The 22,635-nt window shown below is 48.4% G+C and overlaps 1 protein-coding gene across 2 annotated transcripts; it reads right to left on the bottom strand.

The window, feature by feature from the left end:
* Positions 1-1,098: 1,098 nt before the first annotated feature.
* Positions 1,099-20,904, bottom strand: LOC6736140 (homeotic protein distal-less). Of its 2 annotated transcripts, XM_002083004.3 has the most exons (7): positions 20,118-20,902; positions 18,056-18,231; positions 15,861-16,054; positions 2,370-2,511; positions 2,190-2,294; positions 1,907-2,123; positions 1,099-1,764 (listed from the first exon to the last, which is right to left on the bottom strand). In XM_002083004.3, the coding sequence occupies exons 1-7, from the start codon at positions 20,246-20,248 to the stop codon at positions 1,746-1,748; spliced, it is 984 nt and encodes a 327-aa protein (XP_002083040.1). In that variant the 5' UTR covers positions 20,249-20,902; the 3' UTR covers positions 1,099-1,745. The 2 variants fall into 2 exon arrangements, with proteins under 2 accessions (XP_002083040.1, XP_016029530.1); XM_016168921.2 differs by lacking the exon at positions 1,099-1,764 and having other exon boundaries at positions 1,903-2,123; positions 2,190-2,511; positions 20,118-20,904.
* Between the last annotated feature and the right edge of the window lie 1,731 nt (positions 20,905-22,635).

Genomic DNA, 22,635 nt, shown 5'->3' with positions numbered 1-22,635 from the left:
TCTTTCATGATTAATGGAACAGATTTTCCAGCTTCCTTCCGCCCTCCACGCAGACACACAGATACACTCACCGGCGCACACAGAGACACAGTTGCCACTTAACTTTTTCAAGTGTAATGCATTAATGTGCCGCCGTCGTCCTGTCCCGCATCCTGCAGCCGCACCCCCCTTCATTCCAATCCTGAAAGGACAGCCAATGTCCCTGGAAGTGGCCCTCAACTCGAACAAAGTGCGGTTGTTTTATATTTAAATTTTCTTTATTTTTATTGGGGCTTTGCGCTTTTTTCTGCTGTTTGATTTGATTTAAAAATTACATTAGTTGCTAAAATTTAAATGGGGAGGGGAGTCGCTAGGCTCTTCTGTGATTTGTGTTGCCATTTTCTAGATTACAACTAATTAATTAAATGCTAGCACATAAGGTTTGTTTATGCATTTCTCATTAATTTGATTTCGTTCGAATTTGCCATGTGTTTACTTTATTGTTTTGTTTACATTGCAATCGCGCACTCAGACAGACACTCACTCATCCACTCGAATATATTCATCGATTCATAAATTCAACCACGCACTCACTCGCACTTTAGTCGGTAAACTATCAATTATTTCCTTTAGCTCTTGCTGTGGTTAAATTAAACTAGGGTGAAACACACGCACTAATTACCACTTAAACTAGATTATGTTAATCCATAATTGCAGCTACAGCAAGCTCAGCAGCGAGTCGAATTTCGAGTCTGAATCTGAATCTGAATCTGAATTCGCCTTGATTCGATTGTTTAAATGGGATCCCTTGACATTTGATGCACACATTTGATTCTGCATGCGGCCTATACAAAATGTACACTTGAAGCAATTAGTTAACGCCCAACAGGTTGGTAAATAAGATTATATTGCACAATAAAGAACGAAACCGGGCTCCTCTTCTGGGTGCAGGTAAATTAAAATACAAAAAAATTAAGGGGCATTTATGGATTAGGAGGACTTTTCCTTTTGCATTTGAGATCTGATTTTACTGATTTCTGTTGCTCGTTCTTTTGCCTTTTTTCGACTCTTCTACTCAAGAACAAATCACTCGAAAGAAACTCTAAGATCAACAGCTGATTTCCATTTGTTTGATTTCATTTATTTACGATGTACTCTTTACGATTTATACTTTGTTGTTGCTCACTACATATAGTTACGTTCATATAGATAGGTTTATACATAGTTAATTTGCTAAATTAAACAAAATTAAAGGACACGTTTCATACTCTCTCCTTGCTTCTGTGATTGAGGAATGTTCTCTGCTTTAAGTATTTTTTCTTTTCTTTTTGTGTTGTTTGTGTGTGTGTGTTTTTGTTTTCTTCTTAGCTAGACTACATTTTAGAACGACTTTATTCACGTTGGTAAACATATTTATATTACGTTTCAAATGTACAAAACTTGACGCTTAACTTGCCAGTGCTCTCGCTCGCTTCTTTCTCGACATTTCATAGATATTTTACAGGTTGCTATCATGGTTGTTTATTGTTTATTGGCTAAGATATCGTGTGCTGCACTGCCCCGCCCCCGAAGGCCCTGCCAGCGAGGTCCTGCCGCTGGAGGAGGTGCTGGGCCTCCGCCTGGGCCTGGTGCTGCTGCTCGAGCTGCTCCAGCTGCAGTTGGTGCCCCAGCTCCTGGCAGGAGTGCTGGTGCAGGGACTGGTGCTGCTGCTCCAGGCTCAGCTGGTGCTGCGTCCAGGCAGCCGAGGGCAGCTGGTTCGGATGCTGTTAGACCGCCGGCCAAACACTGTGTGCGAAACGGATCAAGGGAAATGGGGTTAGCGGGGTTAGGAGACTTCGAAAGGGGAATGAGGGCTGGAGCTGGTGGTAAACGGTCTGGTCTGATTCATCGTTTACAGCCAACTGGGTATATCGGGCTGGAAACTCACGTCACTAGTGATGGATTCGTCTCGGGCTGGTACCAGTACTGGGGCACATAGCCACCCATCTGGGGCGGCGGGTTGTGGTGGTGCGTCTGCGGATGTAGCGTTGCCGCTGGATGAGGTGGTTGTGGCGTCATTTGGGGCGGCGGCTTGTGGTCGATCCAGTGCGGTTTCTGGTCCCACGGCGCTTGCGTCGGCGGACTGAGGCCCGTTGGTGGGAATTCTGTGGGCACAAAGGCAGCTGATGAAGTGGTTTCTTGACGCTGGGCCTCCGCGCAGGCAAACTCACCAGGTGAAAGCTCGGACACGGGTGTACTCGATGGCGTTGGACTGTGTCCGGGAGGTAGATAATGTGAGGGTGAGCCGCTGTTCGAGCCACCGCCGTTATTACCGCCTGTGGAATGGACAAGAGCAAGAGTTGCATTAGTTCCTAATGCCGCCCAGAGGAATCTCCCGTTTGCTAACTCACCACTGTGCATTTGATTGGGGCTGTGCTGGCCGGGATTGGGTCCTCCCCCGCCCAGAGGCATGCCGCTGTTGGTGCCCGGGCCCTGGGCCGCCTTCATCATCTTTTTGTACTTGGAGCGTCTGTTCTGGAACCAGATTTTCACCTGCAAGCAAACGTTGAACTCGATTAGCGTGGGAATCGGCCATAAAGCAATTGATTATCGACTAATGCGACCCGACGGCATCCTTAATCGGGGCAGAACCCCGCTAACAGATTCATTTACAGCTAGAGATACATATACTGTGGAGCGTTGGCAGCTTTTCAAACAGCTTTTCAGTTGAAATTAAGAGTGAACGCTTGTGAAAAGCGGCTGGCAGGAAAATGGCTCTATAAACTATGGATTTTGGCAGCGTGCGACACATATTCGCGTCTTAATCGCGCTGCAGCTCGAGATGTGTTTCATCAGTTGCGAAACCCGTATCTTTGAAGCACTTGAGGCGACGGCAGCCGAAAAGTATCTCGCGGATACTTTCAGTTTTCATTTGGAGCTTGAGCTCCAGCTGCTGGTAGAACTAATTGTGCGCTGAGCTGTGAGTTGTGAGCAGAGAGTTGTGAGTTGTGAGCTGGCGGAGCACTTCACTTTTGAAAGCCCCGCAGCTGAAGCTTCGCTGAATCCCCGGCCGAGTCCGAGTTCGAATCTGAGTCTGACTCAGGCCCCTTTTAAATATAGATACAAGCAGTAACAGCGCGTATCTAATGCTGCTTATGAGTGCGAGTATCTGCGAGTACGAGTATCTGCGCCTGCAATCTTGTACATTGATTCTGCCATGGCGTCCACGTTGAGCTAACATTATGCACATGTACATGTACTCGGCATTATAGATACTGTACCAGCACTAGCTATATAAACTTGCCCGGCCAGACTTGCTCAAGGTCGTTCTTCGCGGTTGGCTGAATTTTTGTAGCGCCGCTGGAGCTCGCTTTTTGTGTTTGGCGAATTTCACTGACTTTGGGCTTTCGGTTATTCGTTTTTGCTCATAAAACAGTCGGAGGAGACTCGGCTTTTATGTGCATTCCACCCATCGATTTCAATTAGCCGATAGCTACCAGAATTGACTGTCCGTTCGGCCTGGGCTATTCGCTCCATTGTCGGATCATTGACATTGGCAGCCCCGAACTGCGGTAGCCGAAATCCACGATTGGATTTCCATTTCATTTTAGTGTTCAATCAAGCGCGAATCGTTATGTCAGGCCGCACAGATCACCTCAGTTGGAGATACTTTCGGCTACTGAAAATTCATCTTTTCACATCTGGGTTGTTCCAAGCAAAGGAAGGAACTGCCCTAGGAAACATTATTTTTCGAGCATACACATTTGTTTAGATGTTACGCAAGGCAGGCCAAGCGAAAAATCTGCGGCAATAGTAAAAAACTGTCGAGGTCTCTAAAAAGTAGACACTTTTTGAAACATTTAATCAAACACTTTTCTATGTCACTTGGCATTCACAGAGCTGAGCAGGTGTCAAAACTAATGGTCAGCAGCCTCTCAATTGTCAGCTTTAGAGCCACGATCCAGCGAGTGTGTATATTTATATAAAAAACGAAATAAATGCTCAAACAAGATAAGCGAAATATCAACTCAACAAGTTCCCCTTTGCGAAGACGAGGGAAAAAAGTTTGCATGATAGTAAAAGTGTCTTTCGAATCCATCGGACGGACAGACTGTCAAATGTCAATCAGCCTTATGCCGTTCGCGTTCTCTCTTGCCCCCGCCCCGAATTTGTACCACTTTCGCATGGACAAATATGGCAAAAACGGCAAGAAATTAGCATGTCACTGTGTCAACTCCACAGCAACCACAACGGATCGAAGCTGCCTGCTCGGCATTATCCTTTTAACCCACTTCGATTCAGATAGTCAGATGGCCAGCATGCGGCAGCAACACTTGCTTGATCACTTCCGCAATATGTCACTTGGCATATAATTCATGCAGTCAAACGCAGAATTGATGGCTAGCCAAGAGTCTGAGTCTGCGCCTTGGTCTGGGATGGCATGGGCTCTGGGGCCTGGGGTTCCGAGGCGGAGGCAGGGGCAGATTACAGATGGGTTTTATGACGACGGCAACGCGCTTCTCCTGCAGCCGCTGCTAGATCTTCACAGCCAAGTGGCTGGTGATGACGGGGCTCCAGATGGAGATGGAGCTCTAAGGAGATCTGAAGCCACCAGGGAGGAGCGCGGAGTAAACGCCACTTGGAGCGGGCTTTCTAATTGCGAGCACTTGCCGTTCGAGCGACAAAAGCCAGTCACAAAGACAGAGACGGAGACGGGGACACCTGTGTGCCCCGGCAAGTGGTAACTGGTTCCGTGGGGCATTGCCAAATGTGTCCCAGGCCCCGGCCAGGCTCTAATTCATTTGACAGTTGAGCATTTAAAACGTGGGAAAAGATAAGCCAATCCGTGGTAACGCCAACCGATCCGTCTATTGATTTGTGTGGGATCCCTGGCTGTACGGTTTTCCGCTTTCCGCGGAAACACTTCACGTCATTGCCGTTTTTCGTACGTATTTTCCCTGATAAATCACGCCGCAACGAGCCGACCGCCCCTTGCCAAGTCATAAACCGGAGGAGCCGCCCTTCCCTCGAGCCCACACCCAAAAACTTACGGCTTTATTAGCAAAGCTGGCTGGGAGATGTGCTAAGTAAATAGAGAGACGGCTCGGACACAGAGGCCTTGGCTTAATGACACCGACACCGCCCCAAAAACGTTCCATGGAATAGAGTCCGATGCTCTCCAGTGGCAGGTGGGCACTGCGAGGTGGTTATGGAGCTTAGCACCCTGGGACCTGTGTCCTCTAACCCCAATCGTTTTTGAATTTTCAGCTTGAGGAGATCTCTTTCAAATCCTATTGTGTAATCTTGTTGTGAGATAATACAAATACGTTACATTATTCGATCCTTAGTATTTAGGTAGCCCAAGTCTAATTATATCCACCTCCGATCTGATAGGGTATCTCAGCTTCTTCCTTTGGCAGCTGGTTGTTGCAAATACATTTCCTCCTCGACCCGCCAACGATGTCTGTCTAAAAAGCAACTAAAATGTTTATGGCTTTCCCCGCCACCAGGGGCAACTGCTGCAACAACAACGATCTGCAGCAACAGCGGCAGCAACAACAAATGGCGAGGCATGAAATGGTCTCAGTTTTGTTGCCACAAATTTATGGCTACCAAACCGAGTTTTCCCCTCATTGTTCTCAGCTTGTTGCTTGTTATGTTCGCTGATGTTGCTGCCGCTTTGGTTTTCATTCATAAATTCCGTGCAACAAGATTTTAGCATTTTTGCAGCACATTTTTGGTGCGAGAAATTTCAATTTGCTGGCCAAAGCGGTTAACATGAAAAACCCCTTTTGGCGGCTTCTTTCAGCGGTGGCTTTGAGTTACGGCCAGGACCGGAGGCATTGTCTTAGCCGTTGATTAATAGCCGCATACGATTACGCGCTTGTTTGGGATTATCGATTTCCGATCGGTATTCGCAGGCGCCAAATCCAAAGGTGGCTAAACTTGCGATTAGCTCGCAAATTGATAACCAAATGGCCCAAACGGGCCATTGCGCATACGCCCTGTGAGTAGCAGTCGCAGCTCAAGATCATCCGGATCACTTTCGTTTTATTTTCGGCTACAACCTGCCTGGCTGTCCACTTTTATGAGCAACAACTTTCCTTTGAGTCGCGCAGCACGCGCCAGCTGACCAAACGGTTTTAATCGCGCTGCAATCGCCAGCAAAACGCGTGCAACCCGCTTGCGCGGCAATTTTTAATTTATGCACAAGGGGAAAATCGTAAAAAAAGCACAGAAACCATAAAAATTTAAATAGGCGATAGAGTAGGAGAGAGAGAGGGTGAGGGAGAGGGAGCGGGACAGGGACAGGTAAAAATCTGAGCTGCGCGAAATAAAATTTTGATTTATGATCTTGTCGCTGAAGTTGTTCGTCAACAGCCGGCGACGGCAAGTAGCGTGTTTGCTGTGGTTGTTGTTGTTGGCCGAAGCTGCTGTACAAGTTTGTTGGCGCAACAAGTGCTTTCGGCCAGTATAACTCACTCGCCGACGGTCGGTCAGTCAGTCATTCATAAAAGCAGTGGCCGCGTGGCACTTTTGATTTTGTTGCCGTTGCTGTGTCTTTATTTTGGTAAGCGCATGTTCGGAGCTGATTTTTATCTCGGGACAGTTAAAAACAAAAAGTAAAAGCCAACAAAACGCATTTAATATATTTCTCACTGGCCGAAGCGATTGCAAATGCGCGATTGAAGCGATTGTTGCTGCCGCAGCGACAACAGCAACTGTTGCGTGTGCTGAACGCAGCCAGTTGGAGCTGGGCCCACCCTCGCGAGCAGCAGAAGATACTGCCCCTTCCCACTGGCGGCCACAGAAACATCAGCATATTTCTTCCTCAACTTCTGCCGCCAAGAAGGCCCAAGCCCCGCGTCCCCCGCCCCGAGGCATGCTCTTTTGACTGCCATGGTTGACGGATTACGCAACTTGCCGGCCGTAGCATTTTCATTTTATTATTGTTATTATAAACTCTCCGCATTGTCGGTGGCGTTTTTCATTGTGCTTGGAAAATTTGAACATTGCATGCGATTGTTTGTTGTTATACGCTCCGCGGCAGCAACAGCAACAGCAGAAACAACAGCACCAACAGCTCAACAAAAAATTTGTTTATAATTTTGAATGCAGCGAGCGGCAGCGGCAGCAACAGCAACAGCAATCGCCGCTAGGCAGGCAATGACTTCGAAACATATACAACAATGCCATGTCGTGGCAAAATATGGGGAAAAAAACGCTACAAAAAGTTTTCTTTTGAAAAGGTTTTTGTGTTTCCCGTGTGGCGGGCCTGCCCTAGAGTCAAGTGTCACGCACACTCCGTGCTCTGTGCTCAATGCTCCATGCTCCATCCCCAGTCGCAGCCTCAACTTTCAGCTCATTAAAGCCAACACCGCATGCTAAAGTCAGTTCAAGTTCGCTGCCTAAGTCTTTCGTTCTTGTTAGCAAGGAGAGCGAGCCGCGGAAAGGGACGGCTATAGCGCTTGCAATGGATGGATGGGGCAGAGCAAACAGAAATCTTCGCCGTTGCGAAGACGTGCAACCAAAGTGATTTCCAAATAAAACCGTTGCGGGCTGTTTTGGGCAACGCCTTCCCGAAAAAACGAAATCCGAAAACAGTAGAAAGGAAAGCGGCAGCAACAGAGTTTCAACAAAAAGCGCTCCCAGGCTTCAAGGCCAACAACGCAACAACGCCTTGAATCCGCTCCCCTGCTCCAGCTCTGGACGCAGTTCGGACCCGGCTCCATGGAGCAAGATCGCTGCCAGCAAATGAACGCAAGTTAACACCGGCCGATCCGGTCCAGTCCAGGCCCAGACAAATTGAAAGCAAATCGATGCCCGTTCAAAGTTGAAACACGTGGCCGCAGTGCAGCGGGGCAGCAACGCAACTCTGACCCCGTGGCAACTTGTGAACTTGTGGCAGCTTGTTGGTGGCACGCACGTGGGGCGGCTACCGCAGCCCACTGCATTGCAGACAAATTAATTTGCTATTAATTCCACGCTCATCGGAGCTACTGCTGCTGCTCCAGCCGCATTTCAAAGTTCACTGAGCCCCAGTGGAGCCCAGTGGACATTGGGATGCAAAGTATGCGGTCGACTGACCATTTTTGGGTCACCGCCAGTGCCGGTGCCAGTGCGCTTTTCCCTCGGGGGCCGCGCACGTTGTCCCAGCTATGCCATTGATCTTTATCAATGGAGCCGGAGAAGGAGTTGCACGCCGATAGAGTCGCCAGTGCCATGAATGAAGCTCTCGGCGATCCCGGCTAGATTCATTAATTTATGCATATATAGGCAGTGCGGTGCGTAAAAAGTGAATGAGATGAGCGAAACCAGAAGGCACAAGACGCAGACCAGGCACCGAGCTCCTGGCCAGTTATGAGCTGCGCCAGCGGTGGCAAGCCCCTGCTTAATAAACAATAAATATGCAATTAAGCAAGGCCAGACGAGAGAGCTGTTTATATAAGATGCTCCCTCCGTTCTATAGCCTCTCTAATAGCAATTAACTCCGACTTGGCCACTCGGATACTTGGATACTTGGACGCTTGGACGCTTGGATACTCGGATACTTGGCGACTTGGGGACTTAGATACTTGGCGTGGACTGAATCGAAGCCATCGGCGATGCGATCGTGGTGGCTGCTGCTAATGAGAAACGCGGCAGCGACGAGAGGAACAATTTTTATAGACGGCTGTGTATAAATGAAGATATTGATCTAATTTCTATATAGCCATGATTGCTCAATCGCCGGTCGCAGCATTTCACCAGCTTTCGACCCGAACTCGCTCAAAGTCATATTAATTATGTTGTTAGGCCGGCCGAGTCTGGAGCAGAGCCTCTTTGGTAACGGAGCTGGGATTCTGGCTAAGTCGAGCGACAAGTGCAGCCGCATGCCAACCGCCAAATTAGCCGCGGCCAAGGACAAATCGAGCATTTTACTAACTCAATTAGTGCTTAGCTGGCCGCAGAGAAATGCCTGGGTTGCCATTTCGAGACCACTCCAGTTCGGAGAATCGATTAACGATCAGGGACCGATCAGGGAATCAGCCGAACGGATTGTACTATGCACTCTGATGGCTGATGACGCTCATCCGGCCCAAAGCGATTGTCAATCGGTCGTGGATTCAGACTTCTTGACGCGATCGCCTCGCATTGTGCAACAAAGTGCTGTTGTCAAATCCGGAAACTGTTCCCATGTTCGCTGCGAGTGCGAGCCATTGAAAGCAAAAAACAGCGACTGCTGATCGCTAAAAAACTGAAAACAGAAAACTGAAAACTGAGCACTGAACACTGAGCACTGAAAAACGCCCCAAAGCAACGTTCAAAGCTGTTCTGACTGACTGGCATGCAATGCGACTGAGAACTTTGCTTTTTGATTCACCTGCAAAGCCTTGAAATTTTGTAATTCTAATTCGCCGCTGAAACACTGACTCAGTTCAGCTTTTGTAATCCATCAGCGCGGCAGCAGCGCGAAATTATGATGAAAAAATCAGCAGTAGCAGCAGCAGCAGCAGCGGCAGCGGCAGCTGACGTACACAAATTGTTCAACAATAAATCGGCGGCAGCATTTGATCAGCAATTGTCAAGGTGAGATTTTAAGCAGATACAAAAACAATAACTGCGATCATGACGACGGCGACGGATGGAGCAACAACAACAAGTGCAGTTTCCAGTAGAAGTGGTTGCCCAAGGGGCGGAAAGAGGGGCGTGTTCACATAGTTTGTATCCAGTATAGATTTGTTTCGAGCGGACTCGCTTAGTCAGTCGACTTTCTGCAAGTCGCAGTCACTTCTACAGTCACTGGAAAATGTTAGTCATGTCTAAATTAGTTTTCGGCTTTTTACTTGTAGCAAGTGTCAGTGCAGATAATTTGGCACTATGTATGGTCATTAATTCTTGGAGATGGCATGGAGTACTGGGAGCTGACTAACTTGCTGGCCAGGTCTGGTAGATTTCCGTACAGCTGCAGGTGGGGGAAACCCCGAAACTTGTTTAATATTAATGCGATTCTTCTGAAAGTCCAATCAAAAAACACTCTCAATCAAGCTACACTTCGAACTGGGCCCTAACAATAGACCCAACTGTGGAATAACTGAAAGTGGGGGAGTCCCATTCGATCTTGGGAAAGGAAACTCCTCGGTGGGTGGGGTGCACTTCATCGGCCCGGCCATCAAGCTCAATTAGATGGCCCAATTATAAGCAGTGTCCAAGCAGCCATGGCCGCCCCATCAAATGCACTCGAAGGAAGGCATTTTCCGCACGGCTAACCAGATTCCGGAGCGAAATTAAATGGGGAGACGGGATGGCGGGTGACCCCTCGGCGGGCAGAAATCATTTTGTGGTCAGATCCATCGGCCAGATAATGACAAACAAAACTGGGGGAAAAACGCTAACAAAAAAGTGTGGCGGCTAATTGTGCAATTTATATAAGCGCATTCTTTCACTGGGCAGGTTTTTGTTCGCTCGGGGCTGGCAATTTAAATATTGCTCTTCGGTGTGGTGTGTCCCTCTGTTTTTTGAGTTCGGAGTCGGAAAATGAAATCATGGTCAACTGACTATTATTTGTCGCTTACACACAGTTTCCCTATGCATTTTCACAGCCCGATCATGATAGTGCTGCCAGCAACAAAAGAGTCGAAAAAAGACCCGCGAGTTAACCAAGCGTTAAAAGTTTGTTGTCTCGCCATTGTTGTCGTTGGGGAAAAACCTCCAAGGAAAATTTAAGCCAGTTGATTTCCGATCTCCCGCCATCCACCCCCTCGAGTCCGCCTCCATCAGTGCACGCCGGAAAGTCCCGCTTTAATTGGTGTCAGAGTACAAGGCTGCTGGGGATGCGATAGCCAGGACATTCGAGTGCGGCTAATTGGCATCGCGTTTACAAGGCCAAACAAGTGCAGAAGGGTTGCGGGTTCGCCGGTTCGATATCTGCAAATTTGAGAACCAATTAAAATATGAAACCAGCCTGTGTCTGCCGAAGAGCCACCCACTGGAGCGGGCTATCTCGGCGTGCTCGGGCCCATCACTTCCTTCCAAACCAGTTGAACCGCAGCCTCCGAGTCTCGGCAATAAAATAATAATTATTATTATTATCGCATCGGAGAAATCTGCCAACCAGGGGCATCCTTGGCTCCGCATCTGGCCAGGGCTTGTTTACCTTTCCGCCGTGTGTCAGCAAATGAAGCCGTAATTAACCCTGCCTGCCTCGCTCGTTTTGTTGGCCAATAGACCGATGGCCAAGATACCCACGGCATGGGTATCTATGCCAGGCACTCCAGCTATGCGCGATAGTCGTAAAACTTTATTTATTTGAATACTCTCACTTGAGCAGGCCCATAACTGCCTGCCCCCCTGCCCCCCTCCATCGGACGCTCGTTGGGGCATTTTGTAATTTCCTGAGCGTTGCGTACGATTTTGATCGAAACGCTGACGGATGGGGCTGCAAATGGAGCCGGAGCTAGAGCCAGTTTGAGCATTTTGAAAGCTGCCAATATTGTGAATGAAACGCGAAACTTGCTTTCAGCACAGGGACCTCAAGCTGGGTGGAAAGGCGAGTGTAGTTGTTGTTGATGAACCCATTCTGAAGGCGAGAGGAAGCTGTAAATGTTGGCTGGGGAACCATTAGAGGTTACCCTATCCCCCAGGCTTCTGGCTTTCATTTTTCCATCTGCGGCACGAGGATGCAATATATGTTAGCTAGGGATTGGACGATCAGATACTTGTATAAAACTGTGTTACATGCAGAAAGTTGTCTCTTTGTAAACTGGTCCACTTTGGGTTCTCATCCATAGATCACTCATGCCAACCCGAGCCAAGGTATTTTCAAAGCTTTCAGCTCTTTAGTACTTGTATCTTTGACACTGGTCTTTCAGCTGGAGCATCTTTTTGGCACGCTTTGTGGGTTAATTTGTGTTTCGGATCGCTACCTGCCAACGCGAATTATGTCAGCTGCAATCGAGATTGCACAAGCAGCACGTAGCCACTCATCGGAGCCATCTGCGATACATCCACGAGTCCGGGTATCCACATGTGTCCGCTTGGCTCTTGACTGGCGTTAGATTGAGCTCTCTTCAAAATGCAAATGCGGTCGCCGGAGGAAGATGAAGAAAGGGGCTTCGAGGAGGGGGAGATCTGCTGGAGAACCGCTGGGGAGAAATTGAGAAACGCTCGCTCGGCCGAGCTATGCATCATTGTTAATGGCAACTTGTTTGTTGTCGAATGTCGCTGCTGCGGCTGCTGCTGCTGCTGCTGATGTTGCTGCTGCCACTGGTGTTGTTGTGCTGTAGTAGCACCAGCACCAGCATCAGCATTGATCAAACTTAATTCAAAGTTCCTGTTGCGCGAGCAGCGGTGCAAATTACGACACAGGGAGGCAGGCGGGCGGAGAGTCGCTGGTGTTGCTGCTGGGTCCGTCGCCGATGTTGCAGCAATATGCGTGCGATTAAGACGCAAGTGCGGCTGCTTAGTTACAGCGTATTATGTGCCATAATTTAATTGACATTGCCCGCGTAAATCAGGCAATCACTGATCTGATATACGATGTGTTGCTGCTGCTGTTGTTGCTGCTGCTGCTGCTGCTGCGGCTGCTGCTGCTGCTGCTGCGGCTGCTGCTGCGGCTCTGTCCGCAGCATAAACGAACGTGAGCTGAGCATTTAAATGCGGTCAGCCAGTTTTTCATTTTTTCTCGCTTAGCCGTTGATACTAACTAGACACTTGTATTATTTAAATCAAGTTGTGCTAGTTTTTTTCCTAATACAATAAAAACGCGCGCATTTTTTGCCGCTGCCGTCTGCTGTGTGTATTATTTGATGTGGAAATTAATTTAATTTCGTTACAAGTATTTTGTTTGGCCTGGAATTCCAGCGAAGTATCATTTTGGGTTTCTCCGCGGAGTCCATGACCTTTGCGCCATACCAGAGCGTTGGCCACGTCTCACATTAGGGGTGGAGCAGCAGACTTATCGCGGCTTGGAGACCCCAGCCCCCAGCTCGCCGAGAAGCCCCAGCCGGCGAAGGTGTGCACCGTGGGCGATGCGTCTGCGTCTGCGTCGTCATCAGACCAAGTCTGATCTGCGTGCAGCGGAGATTCGCGGAGCTACAACACACACCACACACACACATCGACGCGGGCGGACTCATAAGCGGGCGTTGTTGATTTTTGAAGACAGGCCCGGGCAGAACCATAGACCCACAGCGAAATGTTAGTGCAAACAAGTAAGAAGCTAAAACGTGCGGCATACAACTTTTCTTATTTCATTTCCATGTCGTTCATCTTAATGGTAGTTGATAATGTATGTTTATAATTCCTATTACTTTAGAAGAAAATTTCCTTAGCTCGCACAATCCAAGATGCATATATATGTAGTTAAGTTATGCAACTTGAAGTACTATCAGTTTTTTTTCCTCGACTTTTGCCCCTTTTTCCTGGGTCTCTTGCTCCCACAAGCGCCGTTTTGGCAGTTCGTCTGCCAAATCCTTTGTTTTCAGCCAGCGTGGCCTCCTACAAAATTTCGTGGCTTTTGTGGCCGTCTCGTTGAGGTTGAAGTTGTTGTGGCTGATTCAGTTGTTGTTGTTGCGCCTAAGAGCCTCGGCGGAGGAACCAGATCAAAATGTGCCGATATGAGCTCATAAACACGCAGTTTAAAAGTATTTTTTATTATTTTATTTCATTTTGCTTGGCGGGGCTTTTGTTTCTGCTCGTCTCCGTTTTTCGGGAACGGAGATCGGAGCCGCGAAGCCTGTTGAAAGGGTCTCGCACGGACTGTACATACACTTTTGTCTGGCGCTGTCAGCTGGACTCTGCTTTTCTGGCAGCGAGAACATTTGGCAGTCCACTTGACCGTTCTATGTAATTATTCAATTAGTCGGGGTGCAAAAACGAGCCAGATAGGGGAAACAGTAGCCGGGATTTTGCTCTAATTGAAACTTAATTATTCTCCGAATGTTTGTACACACTCCATCCAAGTGTTTCTGTGCTCTGAGCTCATTAACAGTCACCGGATGCACTTTCAAATCAAGCGAACAGCAAGTGGCCAAGTGAAAGATGCAACTGGCAAACGAGTTTTTGCTGCCGAAGCAGCAGCAGCTAAAAAATCATAATAAAATTACCATAATTAAAAAAAGGCCATAAAACAGCAAGTAGTATGCCACATTTTTTTTTTTTTTTTTTTGCGGTAATGTTCTCGACTTTTTGCACAGGGAGAGTGGCTGCTGCTGGCCGGCAGGTGTTAGAACGGACAAGTTGCTGTCAGCTGAGAGCTCGGACTGTAAGGCACAACAACCGAATTGTATAACACGCCCCGAAAAACAAAAACTCAATAGTAGAAAGCCACCCCACCGCCCCTGAAGGCTGAAGGCCATTAAGCTGGCCTGGTGTTTGTGCAACGCATAAATCTTAGGGCCAACACAACGGTTTGTTTGCACGGCCCAAACATTGGCGTGTACTGGCGACTAGCCTCTGACCATCCCAGACCATCATGACCAGGAGGAGCAGCTCCTGAACCTGGCCAAATCAATAAAAAACTTCCGTTGCTCAAACGACGAGGGCGGTTTTAATTAACACGCGGCCCGAGTTTCGCCGTCCGCGCGGAAAGCGAAAGCGGCCAAGACTTGCACCCCAAAATGCAGTCATAAATTCAGGATTTTGGCCAACTGTTAAGCGTTTAACCCCTTCAAGGCCCGCGGCCACGGAGCACTGAGATAGATCGGGTTGATTGTGTCGCTGGGGGCGCAGGGGCGTGGCTATTTGCTTAGCTGCCTCGATTGACAGCTGCCACAGTCGCGACTTTGGGAAATCAGGGTCTCTCCCGATTCTGCGGGGTGACTAACAATGGGTCTGGCTTTCGTTGGGCTCCATACCCAAACCCAAACCCAGGCCCAGGCCCTGGCCCAGGAGAATTTATTACACAGCCGCCGTGTGGCACGCCCGTTCTAGACCCGATCCCCGGCACCCGCTCTCCGAGCAACGGTGTGCAGTACATATTCAAATATGTATCTTGATAAACAACTTGCGGCGGAGCAACACCCACGCCACCAATACAATGCCAGCCACACAAATACAGAGGGTCTTCAACTTGTTTTACAAGTTTTCCTTACAACATTATTGCGGCTCTCGCCCCGCAGTTTCGGCTTCTGCCCCTCCGTCGTGAGCACATGAACTTTCGTGGCACACTAATTCAATTAGGAAGCCCACGCCCACTATCAATAAATTTCTCAAAACACGAGACTCATTCACGGCACCGTTTTGCAAACGCTGCTGGTTGCGGCTCATCTGGAAAGCCATTAAATGGAGCAGTGGCAACTAGACGAACTGGGCATCGAGTCTGAGTACTGCAAATACGAGTACGACTATGAGTACTTGACTTGGGTGGGTGTTGCCTGTGACAATGCCGGGCCCCCGCCCCCGGGAAACCTCCCTGCCGTGGGCAGCAGCGCGTGCAAAAACAAAACCGAACGGCAACTGAAAAACTTTTCACAAAGTTGACATTGACACACGTGGAGGAGCAACAAAAAGAACATTACGATATTGCACATACGCCCGAGTGGCGTGTTGTCAGGGGAGAGGGTCACAGGCGTAGGAGGTTGCCATTGTTACTTGCTCGTTGTCTTGGCTCGTTTGTCAGTCAGCATTAGAGACATGTCAACAATTCAATTGGGAAAACGCCAACTAACCACGGGCACAGCCAATGAAATGGTCAAAGGATCCTTGCCAAGGCTTAAGAGCGTTGGTGGTTCGAAGGGTAAAACTTCCCCTGTCAAACTTGAAATTTTGAGTTATGGCACAGACGGTATTTATAATATCAGTATAATATTTATATTTACATATACACTCATTAGTAGGTAGACCAAAAAGAGATGTAATATCTTAGATAAGTAACCCCGTTCGCTGACCGCCAGATTCCCAACCACAGAGATGGAACTCACCTGCGTTTGCGTGAGGCCCAGACTCGCCGCCAGCTCCGCCCGCTCCGGCAGGGCCAGGTATTGGGTGCGCTGGAAGCGGCGGTTGAGCTGCTGCAGTTGCAGCGAGCTGTAGATGGTGCGGGGCTTGCGCATCTTCTTGCCCTTGCCGTTGACGCGGAGGCCGGAGTCCTCGCACTTGTCGGAGATGGAGAAGTCTGCGGGGGAGAGGGGAGAGAGAAAACAATGCGATGAAAGGAGCAGTTGAGTAGAGTCTGTAAATGGCAGGCTGGAACTGGGCAATGATGAATTTATAATCAGGCTATGGAATTATGGCCAGAATGGCCCTTTTTGTGCCCGTGCACCAAATGCATATTTATGAGCGAATTCCAGCGGCAGCTGGAATGCATGAAACTGTTACATTTATGGACCTGCATTAATTGCAGCCGCATCGCTTAGAAATCGCCGGCCCCGCCCGCTCCACTCGAATATCGATTCGTTAAGTAACTTGTAAATGTCAACGAATTAGCGTTAATTGCTGAAGCGAAAGTTCAAAGCACTCCACACGGAGTTGTCCACACAGCTCATAAAACTATGATGATGATGATCGGCCGACACTCAAGTTCAATGAGCGACGACTGCAACTGTTGACGTTGCTAATTGTTTGAAAACAACACACGGAGCCACCAAACGAACTATTATTAAGTGCCAAATATGGCCACAGGTGTGTATCTGTATCGGTATCGGTATCTATATCTCTTTCCGTATCTGTATCTGTGTCTGCCATCCGAGTGTTGGTGTCGGCCGCATATTTTTGGCGCCCGAGCAGGCGCACGTGCTGCACACTCTTAATGGCAAATGGCAAGACTCAGTGCGGCGGAGCAGCAGAGATGGCGGCACTCACTGTCACCTCGGCCACCTCCGCCACCCAGCGCCCATTGCTCGTCGTGGTCTTCACAGAGCGTTAGTATGTGCGAGTGGACAGCCACCATTGGGCCAACTCACTCGGCCACTGCCACACATTCGCCCATAACAGAATGGAGTAATTAATTAAGGCTAACGAAAGCCTAATTGCAGCAATTATGATTACAAACACCTGGGGATTCCTTCTAACGATCAGCTGCTTTGCAGATCTCTTGGCCAGGTCGAAACGGTGCGCAAGTGAGGCGGTTTCAAGAGCAAGTGCACCAAGGTTAATTGGCCCACGTTGCGTATGAGTGACGAAAGTCAGAGACAACAAATGGAGGCTGGCTGAAGCGTTGGCGTTGCCGTTGCCGTTGCGTTGTCGTTAGTAATGCTTCCACTGTTTTTACTGCTTCTGGCGGTGCTCACATCCCCGACAATGGATAAAAATGAATTGCTTTTCACTCACCGAAAAGCGAAACTGCTCAACCAAAACGCATCGAAATAGCAACAAATTGTTCAACAAATACGAGAGACAGCCGCATCAGCAGCAACAACGAGTTGTCACAGTCAAGCGCGCAATTATGCCAGAGACTGGGAAAATGTTCCAAAAAACATAAAGAACACACAAAAAGCAGAGAGATGTAAAAATAAATAAAATGGGAAAATTGCACGTACGTGGATGAGCAACAAAGAGCTTCCAGAGGTCCCACAATTTCAATAGAATACGTTTTATGGGAAGGAAAAGTAACATAAAAGTCAAAAAAAAACTTGCGTGTATTATATTTTACCTAAAACTTAACCTGGCATTTTCAATTTTAGTACAGTCTTAAAAAGGTTGTGTCAACTTAAATGTCTTTATATATTAAGCAAGTTAATCTGTACAGCTTTATAACTAATTAGTGTGAAATAAGAAGACCTTAAAAGAACAACTTAGTGGGATATCTACGAGAAAGGAAGTGTAATAATGAGACACAGTGAAGCCTGATATCTTTATCTTCGATCTGATGGTTAAGTACTTCTGTAGCCGATTGAAATTGAAATTTGATAAAAGTGAAAAGCACCGCAGTCGCAAGAGGACAGTGAAGGCAGCCTAATTGAGACGAGTCGAACTTGAAGTCAACGAGCAAACAAAGCCCGCAGAAGGCGACCACAATGGCTCTCGACGGCGTTGAGCTCTCGAGTTCAAGTGTCGCCAAAAAATAGACAAGGAAGCAGCGAGCGAGATCTTTTCAAGATCTCTTTCCCAACAAAAGACCCGGATCTCTTTGGGAATAGGTACTGGGACTGATCGGATAAGGAGGAACAGTACTTACCATCCTTCGGTGGACTGGCGCAGGGCGGGGCGTAGCTGCCCAGATGGTAGCCGGAGTAGGAGTTCTGGTGCATTGGCGGGAACGGGTAGCCGAGGGCGCTGCGCGGACTGGGGAAGCCGGAGTCCTGGCCGCCCTGCGGTCCGAAATGCTGATAGGTGCTCCGGATGCCGCCGTACCTGGAATGCCGCAAATGCACGGAAAATAATCAATACGGGGCTGTAATGTAGCTGTGGCAGTTGTGGAAGAAGCAGTGGAAGCAATGGAAGTGGCGTACACCGGCTGTGAATGTGAATGAATCGTGCCGGGGACAAAACTTTTCCTCCTTGCGTGTTTTGTCTACACTTTTCACTATTCACTATTAAATTCAAACGTCGCCGAGCACAGGACAAGCGTTCGGCCGGGAAAATATCTAAAAGTGGGCCCAAAATGTTTCATGTTTAATGCAAGAAGCGTCGAAACGAAAACTTTTTCTCTCACAACAAAAAATTAGGCTGGCGGAGAGGAAGGAAATTTTTGCCATGACTTCATTTACACAAACCAGAACAGAAACCAAAACCAAAACCAAACCAAAGCCCGAACTGGATGCGGCTTAATATATCAAAGAAAAATCAATACGAGTGTCAGAGTCGCTGTGTTTTAGTTTCGGTTTGGGCCGCAGTTCCGTTTGCAGTGCCGCCGCTCGCTTGCGGTAAATATTTTGTTAACACTTTGCGGGCGAAACAGTTGAGCAAGTTCCCATGCATTATGTTCCGAGCGAACTGCATGAAATATTCAATGCTCTCCTGGCCCCTCAAACACGGAAACGGAAGCGGGCCGAAAGCAGCAGAAACCGCAACGGGCAGCGGCCAACGGACAGCGGACAGCGAACAACATGGCAGCCACTCCGGGGACGGAGAAAAGTCGTGGCCAGGAACAGCTCCCGAGGGCTGGTAGGCGCAGCCAAGCATTCCAAGTCCCGTCCCAGCCAAGAGCCCAACACGCACAAATGACAGAGCAGTGGAAACCGCAAGGCTCAAAACCAAGAATGCAATAAAATATGTATAATGAAAAATCGAATCGTGCGTTGGGAAAACAATTTGCGGCTGCAAACAGTTCGCCGAGTGAGCGGTAACAGTAAACAGACCACCGAGTCCGACTTATTGCTACCCCATGAGGAACGAGTAGTTGGACAGGAACAGAACCCTCCGGAGCAGACGCTTATTTAGCACACGGACCGGGAGTAAACTACACTTAATTGAATTTATTTTTGGCTTCCGCTCGAAGCCAGGCAGGCACCAGCATGAACTGTGAGCCGGAAAGTGCAGCTGAAGTGATTTTCTTAATCAAAACTAATAGTATAGCGAGAGCCCAACGCGAAATCGATCCCGAAAATTGTATCATAAAGATGGAAAAAAAAGCTGACGGGAACTTTCATCGATTTAGTCTAAATCGAATTGGCAAATTGAAATTTAAAATTGTGATTTCGAATGGATACTACACATTTGTTACTTTAAAAGTAAAGTTTTAAGCAAGGCAAAATATGTTTTAACTTTGGCTTACAATGACGAATCCATAAATCTACAATTGGTAGCTTTAATTTTAACTATTATTATATTGTTATTATTATTGGTTATTGTAATGTAATCTGTAATTAAGACCCTAAACAGTTATATGAACGACTTGGACAAGACCCTCTTGAGTTAACCTGACTTTATTTAACTGCTTGCTTTTACCAACTGTTAGTTGCTATTAAAAAAAATTTAATTTGTTTATTGTAATGTTAATTTACTCGTAATATTGTAATCTATTTATGCAATTTTGCAGTTTGTAGTCCTATGCCAACTAACTTTTCCCCATGAGTTTAAAGACTAAATGGTTTTATGGTACTCTTTAGATTCATTTAAAAGATTCATATTAGAGTTTTGGTAACGCCCTGTGTCAACTACTCTGCACAGATTAAGATTGAGTTCCGATGGGTTTGGCTTTGGAAGGGCTGAAGTCTGGAGGGGATCGAGTCTTTGCGCCGAAACACTTTCTGCTATCTTTTCAGTAGCTCCACTCCACTGATCTTGGGGACACTCACCCGGCGGCGGCGTGCTGCTGCAGCTCCACGAAGGCGGACTTTCCGGGGATGTTGATGCCGGGCGTGACGCTGGCCGCCGTGTTCCCGCCGTCCATGTACTTGGGCGTGTGCGGCGCGTCGGGGGCGTCCATGCCCGACTGGGGGGTGCTGGGAGGCCCCTCGTAGGGGCTCCCTAGGTCCGTGAAATTGAGCGTGTTGGCGCCTATTGAGGCCACTTTATCAAGAATTTTGACGGCTGTTCAGGGGGATGCGCGCGGGAAGGAAGTTCTCAGCGATCCGATGGCAATGATCAGCTATACTTGGACAGTAGGAGTGTGTGGCTGGCGTATCTAAGGTTTTTGTAGGACACAATGTCTTGGCTTCAGTTCAGTTCGGCGACTGTGATACGGCGGAACTGTCGAGCGCGTAAATCCTTTCAGCTGGCGAGGAGGCACTTTTCTCAGCACTGACACTCAACTTGTTAGCAACTCAACTCACTCGGAATTGCTTTCATGTATCACTTCGATTTCTGGCTGTGCATATTCTTTGTCGATTTTCACGATTTTCAACTCCGTTTTGCGAATCAATCAAATCAATTCATATCAAATCAGATCAGATCAGATCAGATCAGATCACAACGAATCACTTTCTAGTCCGCGACGGATCACTCAGCTCGACGCAAGAACGCAGAAACGCAAGGCGCAAAACGCTACGACGGATCGACGACGGCAATTCAGCGGCGAGAACAGCGGCGACGACTGCCCACGAACAAAGTGCGTATACGACTAGGTGAGGTTTTCGCGGCGCGGTTGCGCGAGACTTCGACTCGCTGCGCTGTCGCTTTGCGGCCGTGCCGCTTTGCCGCTCTGTAGCAGTGGTGTGCGAGCGGTGCTGCTGCCATCCATCACCGTGCGTCGGAGCGGGACGGCTGCTGAGGCCCGAGCCGCTGGCAGCGACTCTCGCCGAGCGTCGCCAATCGGGTGGTTTGCAACCGGTTTTCTCGGTGGTGTCTCTGTGTGGTGGTGCAGAAACCGCACCAATACTATAAATTTCCCCGTTGCGGGTGCACGGGGGTGGGGCTGGGCTCTGGGACCCCGTTTCTGTGCCGCTCAACTCGTCAACTTTGTCTAGGTCTAGGGCCCGCATCGAGATTGAGGCGTGGCCTGTCGCCCCGCGTCCCCACGGATTTGGGGAACTTACGGCGTGTATATGCAAATTCCAGGGGGAACTGCCCGTGGAAAGTGCAAATATTTTGACGTTTTAAATAATGTTGATTAAATGCAAAGGTCTCAATTATTAAATTGATTGTTGAACCTGTAATTTGTCTTCTTATTTAGCCGCTGCTCCTTTCGGGTCTTATTTTCGGATCAATCGAAACTGTGGCACACGCATTTCCATGGGTAATCAACAGTTGCGGACAACAGACGAATTAACTTAATGATTTGTTTACGTTTTACAATCGGTGGGCTTGCTTGCAAGGGAAAGAACGCTACGCACACGAACCACATAGCGTGGTACATATGTAGATATGACAGGTCTACTATCATTTTCTAATGGAACCTTTAATTTGAAAATCCTTTTTGGGGAGTCTTAAAGCCTCCTTGGAGTTGGCACTGGTGGCGCCACCTAGTGGCCGCCTTTGGCAGCGACAAACCAGTCTATCGGGCCAACCTGCTCACCTGTCAAACACACACACACACCCTCGCAGTCACAGTCGCACTCGTACACACACATACTACCTGCGCACCCAGCACGCCCCCTGCTGAGAGCAGAAACTCTCTCGGCACGCCCCCTTGAGCGTTTCGAGAGGGAGAGGAGAGCGCGCGCAGGTCCAATTCAAAATGGCGTCCTTTCGGCCACATAATGTCGCTTTGTGGCTAGGGCCAAGCGACACGGACCGTTTGCTCGAGCGGATTTTTCATTCACAAGACAAAGTCGCCGACCGAAGAGAACAGCGGAATTTCCACCTTTGTCCGCTCAGCCTAACTGGCAGTTGAAGCGGCGGTAAAGCGGTCTCCACTCCACCCCCCTCCCCTCTCCCAACAGCAGGCAGTTGTCACCTGAGAAGGATTTCCGCTAAAAGTGGAAAATATGCATATGCATGAGTCGGAGCGGCGCTATTAACCAGAACCAGAGTGCCACAAAAACCGAATTAAGTTTATTCGGTTTATTATAAAAGTATTTAAAAGTAAATATAAATCGAGCATCCAGCGGTAATTGAGCGCCTGATCCGACTGAAATGCTAATCCCCTCGTCCGGATTCGATCGGATCGGATCGGCAGTGGAGCCCGCCGTTCCGAGTTGTGACCTGGTCGGCTGCGCTGCACTAATTTAAGGTAGCACTGCAAATGCACGTAATTGTTGCAATTACTTAATGAAATATTTATTAAATGCAAATTATGATTAGCCCGGGCTAGCCACTGCACTGCACTGCAGCTACTGTTCCTTTTCCCAGTGAGGCGCCTGGGCTGCGCTGCTTGTGCTGGACTAGGCCAATGGTAATACGGGTGCCCCTCTTGGGCCGCGATTAATTGGCCAT

The sequence above is a fragment of the Drosophila simulans genome, chromosome 2R (assembly GCF_016746395.2).
Source record: "Drosophila simulans strain w501 chromosome 2R, Prin_Dsim_3.1, whole genome shotgun sequence".
NCBI classification, from domain to species: Eukaryota; Metazoa; Arthropoda; class Insecta; order Diptera; family Drosophilidae; genus Drosophila; species Drosophila simulans.
This window is presented reverse-complemented; position numbering and strand designations above follow the sequence as displayed.